This window comes from Micromys minutus (genome assembly GCF_963924665.1).
Source record: "Micromys minutus genome assembly, chromosome: 27".
Taxonomy (NCBI): Eukaryota; Metazoa; Chordata; class Mammalia; order Rodentia; family Muridae; genus Micromys; species Micromys minutus.
The window spans coordinates 30,135,912-30,153,148 of record NC_137962.1 but is presented as its reverse complement, the minus strand read 5'-3'; the positions used below and the strand labels follow the sequence as shown (position 1 = coordinate 30,153,148).

The following is a 17,237-nucleotide window of genomic DNA, read 5'->3' as shown; positions in this document are numbered from 1 at the left end:
TGAGGAAATGTTCTCATTCTGGGATTTTTGCTACCCTGAGGCCATTTGGGAGTCAGGCTTGATTCTCCCCTTCCCCCCATCTGGATGTCACTTATATATCCTGTCTCCTGACTGGGTAATCACTCTACAGCCCACAGTCCCTGCCCACACTGGTTCAGGATCACCTGTCCCCTTGTGAATCTCTCTTAAGCTTCCTCCCACACCAGTCTCACAAGCTCCCCTCTACATGAGCCCTGCGTTTTACTCTAGCTATAACTTTCTGCTACTGGTGTGAGCTAGGACAAGCCATGTAACCCTCCTCTGGACACCTGTCATTGGTGACGTCTGGCCATCTGGTTTGCCACCACATTCGAAGTGACATGCTTTCTCCCTTCAGCCACGGAAAGCCCACCTTAGGCAGGTAAATAAACCTGAGTGCTGCTGTCTGCCCTGCCCTTCAACCTGGTTTAGAGCATTTTTTTCCTTAAAAAGAAAAAAAAAAAAAAAGAAGCAATTTAGGGGCTGGCGAGATGACTCAGTGTTTTAGAGAACTGGCTACTCTTCCAGATGGCCCAGGTTTGATTCCTAGAATCCACACAGTGGCTTCCAACTGTCTGTAACTCCAGTCCCAGGGAATTGGACGCCCTCTTCTGGCTTCTGTGGGCACTGCATGCATGTGGTGCACAGGCGGACATTCAGGTGAAGCACCCATACACAGGAAATAAAATATCTTAAAAAGAGATTATTTATGATTATTGTAAGGGGAATGCAAGCGTCATGGGGGGAGAGCAGAGACCAGAGAACGGCTGTGTGAATTGCTTCTCTCCTGAACCCTCTATGTAGAACTTGGGCTCTCAACCTTGGGGCAAGTGTCTGCATCTACAATCTTGCCAGCTCCGTTTTGTTTCTTTTTCTTCTATGCTTGGCTCACTGAGAGCACTACTCACACTTTTCATCTTTGCTTACAAAGTCTGCTGTGAAGTTGGGTCAACTATTGTGCAAGACCGAGAGGGATCCTTTGGTTTGCTTGAAAATAAGTTTATTGAGAAACAAGTACCATGCACATGGCTACACATCTGGGCTTCTGGACCCATGTTCCTGGTTTCGGCCCACAGGCTGGTGACAGGTGACGGCTCACTGCTTGCGCTTGGTCTCGGTGAGTAGCTCTTGCCAGTTCTTCTCCATCTCCTCTTTGCAGTTGAGGAAGGCATCTTCTAGCCGGCGCATGGACTCTGCTAGTGTGGGGTTGGTACGCATGACCACCATATCATAGGCCATCCAGGTCGCCTGCACTACAACAGCCAAACAGGCCCAGTTAGGTGACAGGTGCTGACGCTTTGGGGACCTCACTCTGCTCAGCTTTAGGGTTAAGACCATGGGAGATACTGAGTCTCCCGAGGAGAGAAAGCTTATAAGGCGCTATAAACCCCCATAAAACTTCTCTCTACATTAGCAACAGTGACACCTGCTAACATTCTAGAAGTCTTAACTTCTCAGCATTTGAGTCAATAACAGTAACAAGCTGGAGGCTGGTCTGATATGGAATGGGAGGAAAGTCACAGCAAAAATGTGCCCTTACCTGTGTGTGTAGTTCACGGCTAATGGCTGCAGGTGACGTCTACGAAGTCATCATTTTTACACTACCCAAGCTTACGAGCTCAGGTAAGCAGACCATCTTTCTAGACCCACAAGATACAGATTACATGTTTTCTTGTACTCAGTAATCTGAGACACCAGTAAGGTACAGGGGTCCTTCTCCTGGAAAGGTTGGGCTGCCTCACTGTTAGGTATCCTTGAACATTCTCTATCACACAGACAAGCATCTCTGCTTTTTCTCAGAACAACTTGAGGGCAGCATCTACTGGGTCTCTAAATAAACACATGTTTTTTGTGCAGACATAGTGAAGTGTGTGTGTGTGTGTGTGTGTGTGTGTGACTCGTTCTGTAGGATCCACTTCTGGTTCTCCCTCTAGAACTTTAGCAGAACATGGCTGCCCCTCTGCATGACAGCATAGCACAGCAAATATGTCCCCTTAAAATTCCTCTACAAGGGTAAAAGAATATTGGCTATGTTGGGAAATTGTATCACCAAGGAAAGTAACCAATGAGACTGTAGGAAAATGATTAGAGAGAGATGTGCATGTGTGCATTTATGTAAGCAACATCACCTCATCACAGACTTGAAGTAGTGGAGAGAAGCATATATTTAGTTATAGAAAAATTACTAGAAAAGGTGATAAGATCATGCATGGTCTCGACAGAATGTATACATCTCTACTACTAGTATACATGTCTACTACTATAGTATACATCTTTAGTGTTTGGACCAGACACTTCCTACAATGTACATCACCAGCCCATTCCATAACACACCAAATTTTTGTCTAGCAGGTTGGGCATCATTCTAGCACAAAAGATCTGCAGACCACCCTTGCCAAACCTCAGACAGCGGATGACATACGGATTTGGAGGCCAGAGCAGAGTCTGTGTCCCTTCTCTCTACCTGCCAGCTCTGTGAGCAGGAACAAGGGTGCAGATTTGCTAACTCAGTCTCCTCATTCACAAGATAGAGACATCTCCTAGCATCCAGTGAGAACCAGACAGATACATATGGGCTGGATGTATGCTTAGCTCTATATTTATGTACAAATATGGTCCCATGTTAAGGGTATTAGGTGATGGGCCTCTGGCAGATGTGCAGTAATAAGGGCAGAGGTCTCATGACACATGGGGTTGGTGTCTTTATGAAAGGAACAACATTTGCAATTGGTTATGTGAGGAGAAAGTGGATGACTATAGAAATACTGAAGAGAATTCTCATCAGATAACTCCTTGACACCTTGATCTTGGATGTCTTAGACTCTAGGACCATGCAAAACAAATGTTTATTTTTAAAGCTACCTTGTCTGTGAATATCTGTTACAGTATCTATGCCCAGATGGTTAGTCAGACATTGGTGTCTGAATGGAGAATGTTGCTGCAAGAAACACCTGGAAGTATGGAAGCAGTTTTGGTGGGGCTGGAGGTGGCTGGAGTTTTGAAGCACAGAACCGACATGCATGACACAGTTAATGAAGAGAGCTTTAAAAGAAACTCTGGTTCAGGCAGACAAGGGGAATTTACAGAGAACCTTGATGTCTGCATAGAGGATATAGGCAATGCTGGACAGAATGCTTGGGACCTACAGATGGTAAAGCTGTCCCCATCAGAGATCAGATGGAAATAAGGAATTTTAACAGGAACTAAAAGAAACATGACTCTTGTCATGGCTGTCAGAGGACCTGGCTGGATTGTGTTTATACTCAATATTTGGTGGAAGGTAGAATTGTAAGCAGTGAAACTAGATACCCAGATGAGAAGAACTGTTTAAAATTGGAAACCTTTATTATAAAGTAAATAGCTTAGGTGCTCAAGGTGAAAACTTAAGGTAAGAAAGAAAATAACATTAAGGGATTAAAAAAACCTCAAAGAATGAATCTCACTTAGTACCCCACAGAACATATTAACTCCTATGAGCTTCCTAGGCCAAGGCAGAGAAAGAAAAATTCTTTTATAAGGCCCAGGGATGAATCTACCCTTTAAAACTACTCTGTTCTGGAGCTGAGTGGTGAAGCTCTCTCTTAGTCACTTCCATTGCTGTGAGGAGACACCATGACCAAGGCAACTCATAAAAGAAAACATCTAATTGGGGACTTGCTTTAATTGGCAACAGACAGGCAGGGTACTAGAGAAGTAGCTGAGAGCTCATATCTGGTCCACAAGTTGCAGGCAAAGACAGAGAGTGAGTCTGGGCCTGGCCTGACACACCTTCTCCAGCAAGACCACGCCTCCTAATCTTTCCCAAACAGTTCCATTAACTGGGGACCAAGTATTCAAATGTATGAGTCTATGGGGGACTAATCTCATTCAAACCACCACATCCTTCAGAGCATGTATGAAGCCTCGGGTTGATTCCTAACATGGGAAGAATACAAACCTCCTGAATAAATAAAATAAAAAAGACAACATAAACAAAGGAAAGCGAGAACTCTATCCTAAGAGAAAAATTCTCACGTAGGTTCCTCTACAAATAGTACTCTGGAGAAACAGTTCAGTGGTTAAGAGCATTGCTACTTCCCCAGAGGACAGGGGTTTAATTCCCAGCACCCACAAGACCATTCACAACTGCCTATCACTCCAATCCCAGGGGATCGATCTGATGTTCTTTTCTAGCCTGTATGAGCATTGCAGAAGTGTGCAAGTCACACATACAGGCAGGCAAAACACCCCACAACACAACATAGATGTATTTTAAATATAAGTAAAAAAAAAAAAAAGAATATTTGTAGCTGCAAATGACTTTGGTGACATCTGTATTTTAGATACACAGAGGCCCCTTCATGCCTGTAGTTAGTTAGAATCATTCATAAGGTTAGCTAGCCACATGGCTCAAAGCACTGTAAGGAAAGACAGTCAGTCATTTGCATAGCTCTCTTGTCCTCTGATCTAAGGGAAATATTTTAGAATCTATAGAATAGGAGACATGTCTCTCTTGTTTTGTTTCATGTAGTTCAAGCTGGCCTCAACCTTGCTATGTAGCTTAGCATGACCTTGAACTCCTAGTCCTCTTGCCTCTACTTTAAAAGAGCTGTGATTATAGGTATTACCACACTCCACTTCAGAAGTGTGTCTCTTGAGGTTTCAGTTCATTTACTATTTACTGATGGCCATTCTGTGCTGCCATTTGGTGGGGCATCCCCGGCACCATATATCAGGCTATAGAGTGGACACATCTGTGTTCCTGAAGCGTCCATAATAAGTTGCAGTGGGAGAACACAGATCATCAGAAGCCGTGAAACATGCTGAGAAGGAAGTGCACAGTATGTGTTGTGACACAGAAATGACAGGTAAAGTTAAGACCAGCCCCATGAGGAGGCCACACAGAAAAGCCTCCTGCTTAGACCATAGCTCAGGGAGAGACTGTGTTCCTGGTATTCCCAAAGTTCCAGAACTGTCATCATTATCACCAAAAACAAAACAAACAAAAAAGAAGAAGAAGAAGAAGAAGAAGAAGAAGAAGAAGAAGAAGAAGAAGAAGAAGAAGAAGAAGAAGAAGAAGAAGAAGAAGAAGAAAAGGAAGAGAAAAAATCTCCTGTCACTATCTACATGAGTTTAGAAGCAGATTTTCCTGAATCCACTCAAGTGTTTAAAGACTGAAGCCATGGTTGGATGGTTGGTATTATGACTGTGATCTTAGGAGAACCAGCACGTTATGCCAAGTACATATTACCTCCCAAAGTTGGGCCATAGCAAATGCTTTTGGTTTCCAGCCTCTTGGACTGGTTCCGCAGCAGTAGATAGCAGATACTGATTTGGATGCAAGGGTAGGGGCAGAGGCAGGGGTGTTTGAGGTCAGGCTGGTTGGTCTACACAGTGAATCCTAGGACAATCAGAGCAATTATGAAACCCAGAAAGGAGCCACATAGTTGTTAAAAAGCTGCATTGTTATACATTGTTACTAATGCTCCATGCTATACAAGAATGGGTTTTTGTTTCCTGAGCCAAATGAATTCTGCAAACCATGTTTTTCAACCTATGCTGAACTTGTAACCCCATGAGGTATGCCCACCTCTTCACTGTGATGACTCACTCCCCTTTCTCAGGATGAATTCTCACAGTTATCTACCCCACAGGCAGCCTTGTACCCTGAGTCTCCCTCTCTTCTGTTCAGGGCTAACAGCCAATTATCTTAACAGCTATTTTTTTAGGAACCCTACCCCTTTCCCATAAAAAGGATCTCAAAAGCCAGTGAGGGGCTGCTTTCTGAAACACCAACTTAAGTGGAGACAGTTGTCTGGCCAGTTCTTTGTACATTTCTAAATACAGTTGTGGATTTTTTTCCCCTCAGACCTAACACTATATAGAGAGATCCTGTCTCAAACAAGCAAACAAAATCACTTTTCCCACCAGGTGTGGTGGCTCATCCCTGTAATCCCAGCACTTGGGAGGCTGAGGCAGGAACATTACCAGGGATTAAGAGGCCAGTCTGAGCTAGAGAGAGACTTCTCAAAGGAGCCTAAACAAAACATGCTAATACATGGTGTAAAGGAAGGAGCATGGGATACAGCACTTGCTGCAGTTGTCAAAGGCCCTGGGTTCACTCCAGCCCTGGAAACAAAGATCTAACAAATACCACATGTATAGGCTTAACACAAACTCCTCTGGGAGAACAAGCATGCAAGGAAAGCTTGAAACCATAAAATAAGACAAAAGTCTGAGGAGGGGCAACTCCCTGCATGGTAAAGGTGATGGTGATAACGCCAATGCCAACAGCAGCTGTGGGACACAGTTAAAACCTGAGTATTATATGTCAGAGAAGCTACATTATCCTACGAGAATAAGAACTTCATGGTGGCCTGGTGTGGCGGCATACCCTTAATCCCAGCACTCAGGAAGCAGAGGCATGCAGATTTTTATAAGTTGGAGGCCAGCCTAGGCTATGTAGTGGGGCTTCTGCTCAATTTATGGGGGCTGGGGCCTAGGGAGATGGTTTGGAGAAAATGCTTTCTGTGTTAAAAAAAAATATATCTGGGACGGTTATGCATGTCTTTGATCTCAGCACTTGGGAGGCACATGCTCACCTGACATGGTGCATGTGCGGAGGTCAGAGGTCGACTACGTATAGGAGCCGATTCTCCTCTTTGGCTGTGTGGGTTCCAGGGCTTGCACTCAGGCTGTCAGGCTCAGCTACAAGTGCCCTCATGTACTCACAGCCAGCATGCCGGCTCTAAAACGGTTTCCTTTGAGTAAAGTCTATGTGCTCAATGCTCTGCAAAGTGCCCCTCCCCTTTCCTGTGGCAAAACTTGGGCTCATGGATTATAAGAATTATGACCTTTGTTTGTTTTTTTAAGTATTTTGTTTTTTTTAAATACTGTTTTTGTTGTTTTTTAAAAATCTTTTTAAAGACTTGTTTATTACATATATATGAGTACACTGTAGCTGTCCTCAGACACACCAGAAGAGGGCATCAGACCCCATTACAGATGGTTGTGAGCCACCATGTGGTTGCTGGGATTTGAACTCAGGACCTCTGGAAGAGCTGCCAGTGCTCTTAACCACTGAGCCATCTCTCCAGCCCCTTTGTTTTGTTTTAAGACAGGGCTTTTCTATGTAGCCCAGGTTGCCTCAGAATTCACTTTGTAGACAAGCCTGGCCTAGAACTCAGAGATCTGCACATGCCTCTGGAATTACACATATTTTGAATTAAGAACATATAAAATTATAATGCTGTTGCTACTACTGCTTCACGGAAACATGTTGAGTAAAATGATGTTCCCTCCCAAGAATGAAGAAGTGCACCCATCCTGGCTGTCTTACCCACGGCACTGTGCCTTTTGTTTTAGTAGTGCACTAGTCTTATCGTGGTCATTCCAAACCTTTCTACTTAAATAATTCAGAGACTGCTCAGCTTCTGCTCACTTGCCATGCGCTGCACGTCTGGTGCTCTGTCAAGTGCATGCCTCTACTATGCCCTCACGAAGGCAACAATGCTCCAATGGTAGAAGTTAGACGTAATCCCATGGAAGGTAATCACAAAATAACTCAGTCACAGTAACTGTCAATTGTTGTGTTGCTATAGTTACAAGCTGTAAAAGTTGGAAGGATGTCAGGAATACCCTCCTTAGAGAAAGCACTTGATATAGGTTCAGATGTTTGGGGAACAGTGAAGCCATCAGAAAGAAGGGGAGGGACTTTGTCTGGGAAGACATCCTACCTGAGATTTTTTCCATCTCTTCCAATAGCTTTTCCAGATCCTTGTTCAGGTCGGACAGCATTTTCAGCATGTTATCATAGCTCCTTTCCCCAGGATCGGAATCAGCCATCTAGGTAGGGAACAAAAAGGAGCTGCATGGGGCTTACTGACATTTTAGCTCCCGCTCTACAGCTCCCAGATGAGTAAGCCCCAAACAACTGTTTCCCTGTCTCTCAAGAGTCAGACATCACCACTTACGGCCTAGAGCTACTGTGCCGGTTAGACAAAAATTGTGTGGAAGGGTCTACATAGACTATAGCACTAGCACTATTGATTGTTCTTTTCTTCCTTCTGTTTTTAAAGACTCACTACACACACACACACACACACACACACACACACACACACACACACGTTGTCTTTAGACGCACCAGAAGAGAGTATTGGGTCCACCACAGATGGTTGTGAGCCACCATGTGGTTGCTGGGAATTGGACTCAGGACCTCTGGAAGAGCAGTCAGTGCTCTAACCACTGAGCCATCTCTCCAGCCCCTGTTCTTTTCTTTCTTTGACCCTTGTTATGTGTCATAGTTATTGTCAGTTGTCAACTTGACAGATCTGAGGAGATGGAACCTCAGCTGAGGAACTGTCTGCATTGAATTGGCCTATGGGCATGTCTGTGGGAAAATTTCTTTTGTCTTTTTTGTTCCTTCCTTCCTTTCCTTAAAAAGATTTATTTATTTAATCTAATATTATTTTTAAAAGTTTATTTATTTTTATTAGATCAATTATACTATTCTACTTTAAAATGTATGGTTGATTACAGACCATAATCTTTAACCAAAACTTATTAATGGTTTGGGAGCATTTAAGAGAATTCAAGCTTTACTGGAATCCCGATGTGACATTTATAAAAATTTCTTAAGAGAACTGGGCTTGGTGGAATTTGCCTGTAATCGGAGTGCTTGAGAGGCAGAGGCAAGAGGATCATCATGAATTTTAAGCCAGCCTTAAACATTGAAATCTGTCAAAGAACCACACACAGACACCAAACAAACCAAAACTAAAACCCAATCAAAGAACCTATTAAGAAATCATTCGGGTATTAACACAATTGAAGAACAAAAGACGTTTTAAAAGTTATTACTAAATTTTGCTACTAGGCTTAAAATATACTTTATAAACAACTCACAGGGAGGTATGGCTTGCCTGGGGCTGGGGGTTTTCTTTCATGTAGCTCCTGTGGGAAGCATTATTCAACTTGTCAGTCCAGTAGCGTGGTTCTCCGGCTTTGCAGTGGAGTAGATTTGTTGATAATTTTTCTCCTTTGGCAGATTATACGTCACCTTTTGACGCTATGAGACCTAACCCTTGGGGAAGGTACTTCCAGATGTGGGGTTAATTCCATTTAAAATTATTTTAAGGTAAGCTTATAAAATAATGGGTTTCTCAATGATTTTCCCAAACACTTTTAATGCTATTTATCCCTCCTCCTCTCCCTCTGTACCCTCTTCCCTTCCCAATTTCCACGTAATCTCACCTTTTTCTTTCTTTCTCAAATCTGTCTCCTGCCACATGTCTCTCTAGAGCTCCTTCTCACCACCATCACCCCACAACAGTTCCTTTCTGCTTTTCTGACTGGCTGCTCTAAGTCACACACTCAAACTTAAAGACTGAAATCTGGGAGACCCCTGGACAATACAGGTGATGGTAATTCTTCTTGGTCGCTTGCCATAGCATGAAGGCAATACCATTGCTGATGCCCCCATACAAATCTGTCACAGTGCTTGAAGAAATGAAACTGCTATTTGAAAGCACTTTCCCCAAGGGTTAGGTCTCGTAGCATCAAAATGTGATGTATAAGCTGCCAAGGGGGGAGGAGGAGGAACAAATTTACTCCACTATAATGTCTGAGAACCATCATTACTGACCTGGCAAGATCTTCCCAATGGTGCAATAGTGGTGCTTATACCTTGAGGGTAACTAAGAGCTCTCTGTTTGGACCTAAAAAGCTTGTTTGTTTGAGGGAAACTCATGCCTGGTTCTGTAAACCTAGCCAAGAACCTGTGGCTGAAGAGGATAGACCCTAGAGGATAACTGGCTACTAGCGTGCTGCCAAATAATGTAGCTTCCAACTGTCCTCTAAATGCTCACCTTTACATCCCTAGATAAGTGCAGCTCTCATCCTTTATCAAAGCAGCTGCTTCTGGAATCCATTTCAAATGGTCAAAATGTGTAGTCTAAGTGACTGTGGGGTGTTCAGCCCCAAGCAGGACATCTATAACCTAATAACCCCTATGCCTAAAGTTCAAGGAATATTACAGAAGAGGAGTGGAAATATTGTAAGAGCCAGAGGACCAGAATGACTGCTGCAAGACAGTTTCTTCTGGACATGCTAGGGAGACTGGGACCACAGATGATAACTATATGGCCTACACAAGACCTGCACAAGACCAGGTGACATGCCAACAGGAGTGGAGGGAGATGTCACATGGCTATCTTCTTAGATGAATATCTATAGGTATTCAGTCAATGCTGATAAAAGTTTTCTTCAGGGTCAAGCACCCAATCCTAAGTGGTTGGTTTTAAACACACGAACGTAGGGGTAGCAGTAATTAGACTCAGTAAGTTTATACACACATGCACGCACACATGTGTGTGTACATGGTGGTGGTATATAGGTATACAGGCAGAATTAAATGGGCACAAATAATGCATTTCTGTTTACAATTCTAATATTTTTAGAAATTTGTACACTAGGGGAAAATTACAGTAAATAAGGTAAAGTTTTTAAAAAGATTTTTAAACTTTAATGAAATGTCAATGTGTTGACTTTTTTGCTTGTTTTTGAGGCAAGGTCTCGGGTAGCTCAGGCTGGCCTCAGACTTGCTTTGTAATTAAAGATACGCAAATTCCCGCTCCTCCTTCCTCTCCTTTCAGGTACTAGGGTTATAGGCATGTACCACTGTCCTTGGCATAACTGTTGATTTAAGAGTTGAGGAGTCTGGGCATGGTGACACACACTGTAATCCAGCACTTGGGAGTTACAGGGAAAAGGGGAAAGACTTCAAGATTATCCCATTATAAGCTACAGAACAGGTCTGAGGCCAGCGTGAACTAACTGACGTCTTGCCTTAAACAAATAAAACTAAAACAGGAGCCACTCTGGAAATCTGGAGAATTCTTAAGAAGCTAAAAAATCAATCCTCTCTATAGCTAGTGATACCACTGCTGGGCACACACCCAAAGGTTTTGACATTCTACTCCATAGATGTCATCTGTCCAGCACACTCAGTGCCGTTCTATTTATAACATCTAGGATATGGAAACACCTAAACGCCCTTCAACTGAAGAGCATATAATGAAAATGTGGTTCAAAACACAACGGAATACTATTTAGCTGTGAAATAAAATCAGGAAATTTGCAGGTAAGCGGATTATACTCAGTAAGGTGATCCAGACCCAGAAAGGCAAATACCACATTTTCTTTCATTTGTGAATGCTAGCTCTGAACTTCTAGCTATGAGTGTCTTCATGTTCTGTTGCTGTGAAGAGACACCATGATCAAGGCAACTCTTATAAAAGAAGGTATTTTACTTGGGGCACATGGTTCCCAAGGGTAGTAGAGTCTATGACCTTCATGATGGGAAGCAGACAGGTATGGCATTAGAACAGGACCTGAGACCTTTACATTTTGATTGGCAGGAGGGAGGCGGGGGTGGGGGAGAGAACGAGCACTTCTGAAACTTCAAAGCTCACCTCCAGTGACACACCTTGACACACTTTCTCCAACAAGGCCACATCTCCTCTAACAAGGCCAAACCTTCTGCAACAATGCCACACCCCCTAATCCTTCCCAAATAGTTTCACTAACTTTGTAACAAGCATTCAGACATATGTACCTATGGGGCCAGTCTCATTCAAACCACCACAGTGAATGTATAGCCTGAAGAGCTATGGGTACCAGGAAAGTATAAACAATGATAACCCAGCACTGAGGAGGCAGAGACAGGTGGATCTGTATGAGTTCAAAGTGATCCTGGTCTACACAGGGAGTTACAGGCCATCAAAGGCAACATAGTAGGCCCTGTTTCAAAAAAGGGGGGGCATATGTGGAAGGGTGGATGGGAGAGGAGAATAGTACAATACAGTAGCTATGAAGGGGGAAATGGGAAATAGGTGTGGGGGAACTAACCTAAGGAGGGGTTGGGGAGGGCAACACGGAGGAAGAGGGGCAAATAACACTAAAGGTATTTAAAATGCCATAAGGAGGGTTGGAGAGAGTGGTTAGCGCACTGACTGCTCTTCCAGAGGTCCTGAGTTCAAATCCCAGCAACCACATGGTGGCTCACAATCATCTATAATGAAATCTGACTCCCTCTTCTGGTGTGTCTAAAGACAGCTACAGTGTACTTATATATAATAAATAAATAAATCTTTAAAAAATAAAATGCCATAAGGAATTATGCTTATTTAAATTTTACATAATATGTGTTTATGTATATGTTTATATATGTACATACATACATATATACATACATATTTATACAGTTTAGTTGAAGTTACACATCTTGGTCAGGGCAATTCAAAAGATACCCCTAAAACAACTTAAGCTACAGCCGTTAGTACCTTATGGAAAAAGAAGGTAAGTCCCTTTTGCTGAAATTACCACAAACATTGGACACTGGACTTGGGAGAGCCTATTTGGATGTGACCTGGAAGCCTCATCCCTGAGGACTAGCTCTCACAGTACTGGAAGGAGCCACGCAAGCGGCCAAGGAAAAAAGCCATCAATAGCCGTATCCGGATGTAATGCTTATGAACTACAATAATGACTGGCGCAACAAGGTGTCTGGAAGATGCAATGGGACACTTGTGGGTAACCAACAGCTACCTGATTGGACAGGACTACTCAGTAGGACAGAATTCATACTTGGTACCATACAACAAGCCACTACTTGTCAAGGGTAATGCCATGGGAACTAGAGGAGCATCTTCTACTTCTTCTTTTTTTTTAAGTATTTATTTATTTATTTATTTATTTATTTTTATATATGAGTATACTGTAGCTGTTTTCAGACACACCAGAAGAGGGCATCAGATCCTATTGCAGATGGTTGTGAGCCACCATGTGGTTGCTGGGATTTGAACTCAAGACTTCTGGAAGAGCAGCCAGTGAGATGGCTTTCATAAACTGGTATAGTTTCTAACTACTTTCTAAGGAGTTGTCCTTATATCTGTAGAAAAGTGGTGATCTGTGAAACTCTAGACTGATGAGTGAGATAAAAATATTGTACCAAAATTAGCTGAGAAAGAGCTTTGAATAATTCATGCTTCCAGTGTCTAAACAGGCATAGGTTTTACCCTTTAATCCTCACTACAGTGCTGTATTTGGTTTATGTCAACTTGACACAAATGAGGGTCATTAGGGAAGAGGGACTCTGATTGAGAAAATGCCTCCATAAGACTGGCCTATGGGCAAATCTGTTAGCCCTTTTCTTCATTAATGACTGATGTGAGGGGGCCCAGCCCACTGTGGGTGCTGCCAACCCTGGGTGAGTAGTCCCAAGTTCTCAGAGAAAGCTGGCTCAACAAGGCATGAGGAGCAAGCCAGTAAGCAGCATTTCTCCACAGTCTTTTTGGTTGCTGACTCCAGGTCCTGCTTTGTTCCTGCCTTGCCTTTCCTCAGTGACAGACCGTGAAATGGAACTGCAAAAATAATTCTTTTCCTCTCCAAGTTACTTATGTTCACAGTCTTTTATCACATCAATAAAAACCCAAGATAAGAGCTATTAAATACTACGGTTCTCTCCATTGTACAATTTCTTCCTGAAAGGTAGTAAGAGTTATCTATCGTTCACGAGTTAGAAAGCAGAGAAAATGAGCAGGAGCCGGGTATGGCAGAATGAGTGCAATCCTAACTGTTCATAAGACTGAGACATGGGGATCATCAGTTTGAGGCTAGCTTGGACCCCAACCCCAAGTAAAAAGCAGGAGTTTTACTTCCCCATTCTTAATCTTTTATCTCTGATTTCTTTGCATTCTGCTCTCAAAACAACCACCAAAAAAAAAAAAAAAAAAAAAAAAAAAAAAAAAGTCTTAAAACGCAGAAGGAAACAATTTACATAAAACTGATACGTGGTCAAAAATGTAGGGAGCCAAGGAGTATATACTTAAAGCCAATAGGAAGAGAGGACAGCGTAGCTAACTAATTTGGGTCGTCAACAAATATCTATAGGATGCTATGTCCTTGAGGTGCTTGGATATCAGTGAACAGGATGTAACAGTACCCATCCCCATGCAGTTTTCACTTCAGTTGGAGGAGGCAGTAAACACACACTCGTAAAATATCAGGTGATGACAGGCGCTAGGAGAAAATGAAGTGGGCTCAGAGGCAGGAAGTAGGAGGAACCATTCCATATCATATGGGCCATAAAGTGTCCTCTGGTTAACATTTGAAATAAATGAGAAGAAAGTAAGTACACGAACAAGCCCAAAAATCTATGGATATCATGGGGGAAGAGTTCAGTGTGTAGAAACACACACAAAAAAAGAAAAGCCCTGAGGCCAAGTGTGTTGGGTGTCGGTAAGCAAAATAAAGTTAGCAAAGCTGGAAAGAAGTGGAAGGTGAGACATTAAGGAAGGGTATTTACATAGAATTTTGGCTTTTATTTGGAGATGGGAGATTGAAGAGATGTGGCACACCTTCCACGATCATTTTTTAAAAAATCACTGTAGCCACACAATTAAGAATAGACCAAAGATGGAGAAGAGATGATTCAAAATCCCACTCAGATAAAGGACGAGAGAGCTTGGACCAGAATCTTTGTCAGAAATGGAAGTAGTAAAAAGTAGCTAGATTGTGAATATGTCATAAATACTGTGAACAGTATAGTGAAAAATGTGTTTGCACACTTTTACTTGGGAGTTTTTGGAGTATAGGTGACATTCAAAGACACATGACTAGTTGAAACAATCTAGAAAATGAAGGAAAATGGGTAAGAGGTCTGAACTCCTCAAAATCTAGAGACTGGGAAGATGAACTAGCCAAGGAAACGGATAAGAAGCTATCAGAAGGACAGGGACAGAACCAGGTTAGACTGATGTTTTTGAAGCCAAGAAAGTAAAATATTCTAAGTAGAACAATAAATAGTGATCATCACATTTAACAATCTGGAGGTCACTAGCATCTGGACAGATGTGCTGGCTAGTTTTATGTCAAGTTGACACAAGCTAGTGGCATAGCAGGGAACCTTCATTGAGAAAATGTAAGTCAACATTTTCTTTATATTTTTTCAAGTTTTTCCTTAAACTTAACTCCCTTGAGCACTGAACTTGGCCCCCATAAAACATTTCCTGGTGTTACTCTTTTCCTCACACTGCACATTCTATAAATTTTACTTGCTCCACTTGTTCCTTTTCACTATAGATACTGTAAAAGAGCAGTCACAAATAACCACATGAAACAGTTGATACTCGGCTGTCTTGAAATCTCCTCTGCCAATGCCATGAGTCCAAAAAATGCTTAAATTTGATCTCAGGCAGATTTTTTGAAGAAGAGCAAAAAGCAGTCCCATTCTTTGCCAAACTATCACAAGAACTATCTTTAGGCCACTTACTAATATTCTTACCCTCTGACACTTCATGAGATGAGCCATCAGAATCTAAGTTGTCTCAGCACCATTATCTTTCATGCGCCTACTAGAATGGCCCTTTAAGTCTCATGTAAAGCCTTCAACTGCTTTCCTAATCCTAAGTCCCAAAGTCTACATTTCACCAACAAGCCATATAGTCAGGCCTGTTACAGCAATATACACTCTCTGGTACCAAGTTCTTTCTTAAATATTGTTGTATTGCTGTGAAGATACCATGACTTAGGCAACTTTTATAAAAGAAAGCATTTTATTGGGGGCTTGCTTACAATTCCAGAGGTGTAGTCCATTATCATCATAGTAGGGAGCATGATGGCCTGCAAGCAGGTTCTGGAGCAGTAGCTGAGAGCTACATCCTGGTCCATAGGCAGAGAGAGCATGTAGGTCTGATATGGGCTTTTGAAACCTCAAAGCTCAACCCAGAGTGACACAATTCCTTCAACAAGGCCACACCTACTCCAACAAGGCCATACCTCCTAATCCTTCTAATCTTTTCAAAGAGTTCCACTCCCTCATGACCAAGCATTCAAGTACATGAGCCTATGGGGCGTCTTCCTATTCAAACCACAACCGTGAAGAGAAGAAGATGAAGGGAGATGTTTGTGCTGAGGAGTGGAGAACTTTGGCTGTAAATGATAAGCTTAAGGGCACTTTTCCTTTAGATATAGGGTAAGAAGACTGAATGAAGAGACCCTTAAGAGTTTGAAGACCTGACCAGAGTCTTATAGGAACAAGGAGATGGAGGGAAGGGGATAAGAATATGAGTTGAAGAAGCTGATAGAAGGGAGATAAATTTTGGAGTGTGGAGTTGAAGGGAGGCATGTAGGGTATGAGTTGAGGAAGGTGAAAAGAGGCAAGGGTATAAGAGACGAGGGAAGAGAGATAAGAATGGGTGGGGTGGGTTGAAGATTGTAAGGGGAGGTAATAAGAGTGTGGAGTAAAGAGACAAGGAGAGGCATCTGGGCTGTGGGGTGAGGTAGTTGAGAAGAGGTAAGAGTGTGGGTCAAAGCCTCCATGTGGTGGTGCAGGCCTTTAATCCTAGCACTCAGGAGGCAGAGGCAGGCAGATCTCTGTGATTTTTGAGGCCTGCCTGGTCTTCAGAGCTAGTTCCAGGTCCAGCCTACTCCGGACCCCCTAGCCCCTGACAAAACAAAACCCAAAAAAATGTGGGTTGAGATAAGAGGAAGCATCCGGAGGTGTAGGCTGAGGAAGCTGAGGCGGGGAGGCAAGGATGTGGGGTGAGATGAGGGTGGCATCAGGAGTATGGAGTGTGGAAGCTGAGGAGAAGATAAAGATGTGAGATGAGGGGAGTCATTTTCAGTATGGGCTGAAGAAGCTGAGGGGCAGGGAATAAGGGTGTAGGTGAGAAGAACGGGGGAGCTACCTTTGCTGAGGTAAAAAAAGAGACCGAGGGGAGGTATGTGGAATGTGGGAAGAGGAGACAGAAGGATGGGCTATTAGGCTGTGGGATGAGGATATGAAGGAAAGTGTCAGGTTTTGAGGGTGTAGAAACCAAGGTGAAAGGTGGGGTGTTAAAAGAGGCAGGCGAGGAGGGAGGGGCGTAAGCAAGTGGCGAGTTAGAGGGTTGAAGGTTTTCCTGTGGGGCGGTGAGTACCGTGGGGACCCCGCCCCAGACTCTAAGAACCCCTAAGGTCCAGGCATGCCGAGACAGTCGGACCCCAGGGCGCGCCGGCCTCGCTCACCTCTGGCTGGGCCCGCGCTCCAGTCAGCTCCACAGCCCACGCGCGGCGGGAGAGGAAGGAGGGACTCCTGGCAACGACGCCCCGCCCCTTTCCGTTACTAGTCCCGCCCACTGGAACTGGCCTCTCGCCCTCATTGGCTCTCCTCCTAAGGACGGGACTTTCCAGTGGGC

General features: G+C 43.3%; 1 protein-coding gene across 1 annotated transcript; it reads right to left on the bottom strand.

Moving 5' to 3' along the window:
- Positions 1 to 1,069: 1,069 nt before the first annotated feature.
- Positions 1,070 to 17,104, bottom strand: SYCE3 (synaptonemal complex central element protein 3). The gene is made up of 3 exons (XM_080938930.1): positions 17,068 to 17,104; positions 7,734 to 7,842; positions 1,070 to 1,271 (listed from the first exon to the last, which is right to left on the bottom strand). The coding sequence occupies exons 2-3, from the start codon at positions 7,840 to 7,842 to the stop codon at positions 1,114 to 1,116; spliced, it is 267 nt and encodes an 88-aa protein (XP_080795056.1). The 5' UTR covers positions 17,068 to 17,104; the 3' UTR covers positions 1,070 to 1,113.
- Between the last annotated feature and the right edge of the window lie 133 nt (positions 17,105 to 17,237).

Excerpts from the sequence above, each read along its gene's own strand:
- SYCE3 (XM_080938930.1), bottom strand. The coding sequence starts at position 7,842 with ATGGCTGATTCCGATCCTGGGGAAAGGAGCTATGATAACATGCTGAAA. Across the intron at positions 1,272-7,733 it reads AGAGATGGAAAAAATCTCAG|TGCAGGCGACCTGGATGGCC; the intron begins GTAGGATGTCTT and ends TGGCTGTTGTAG.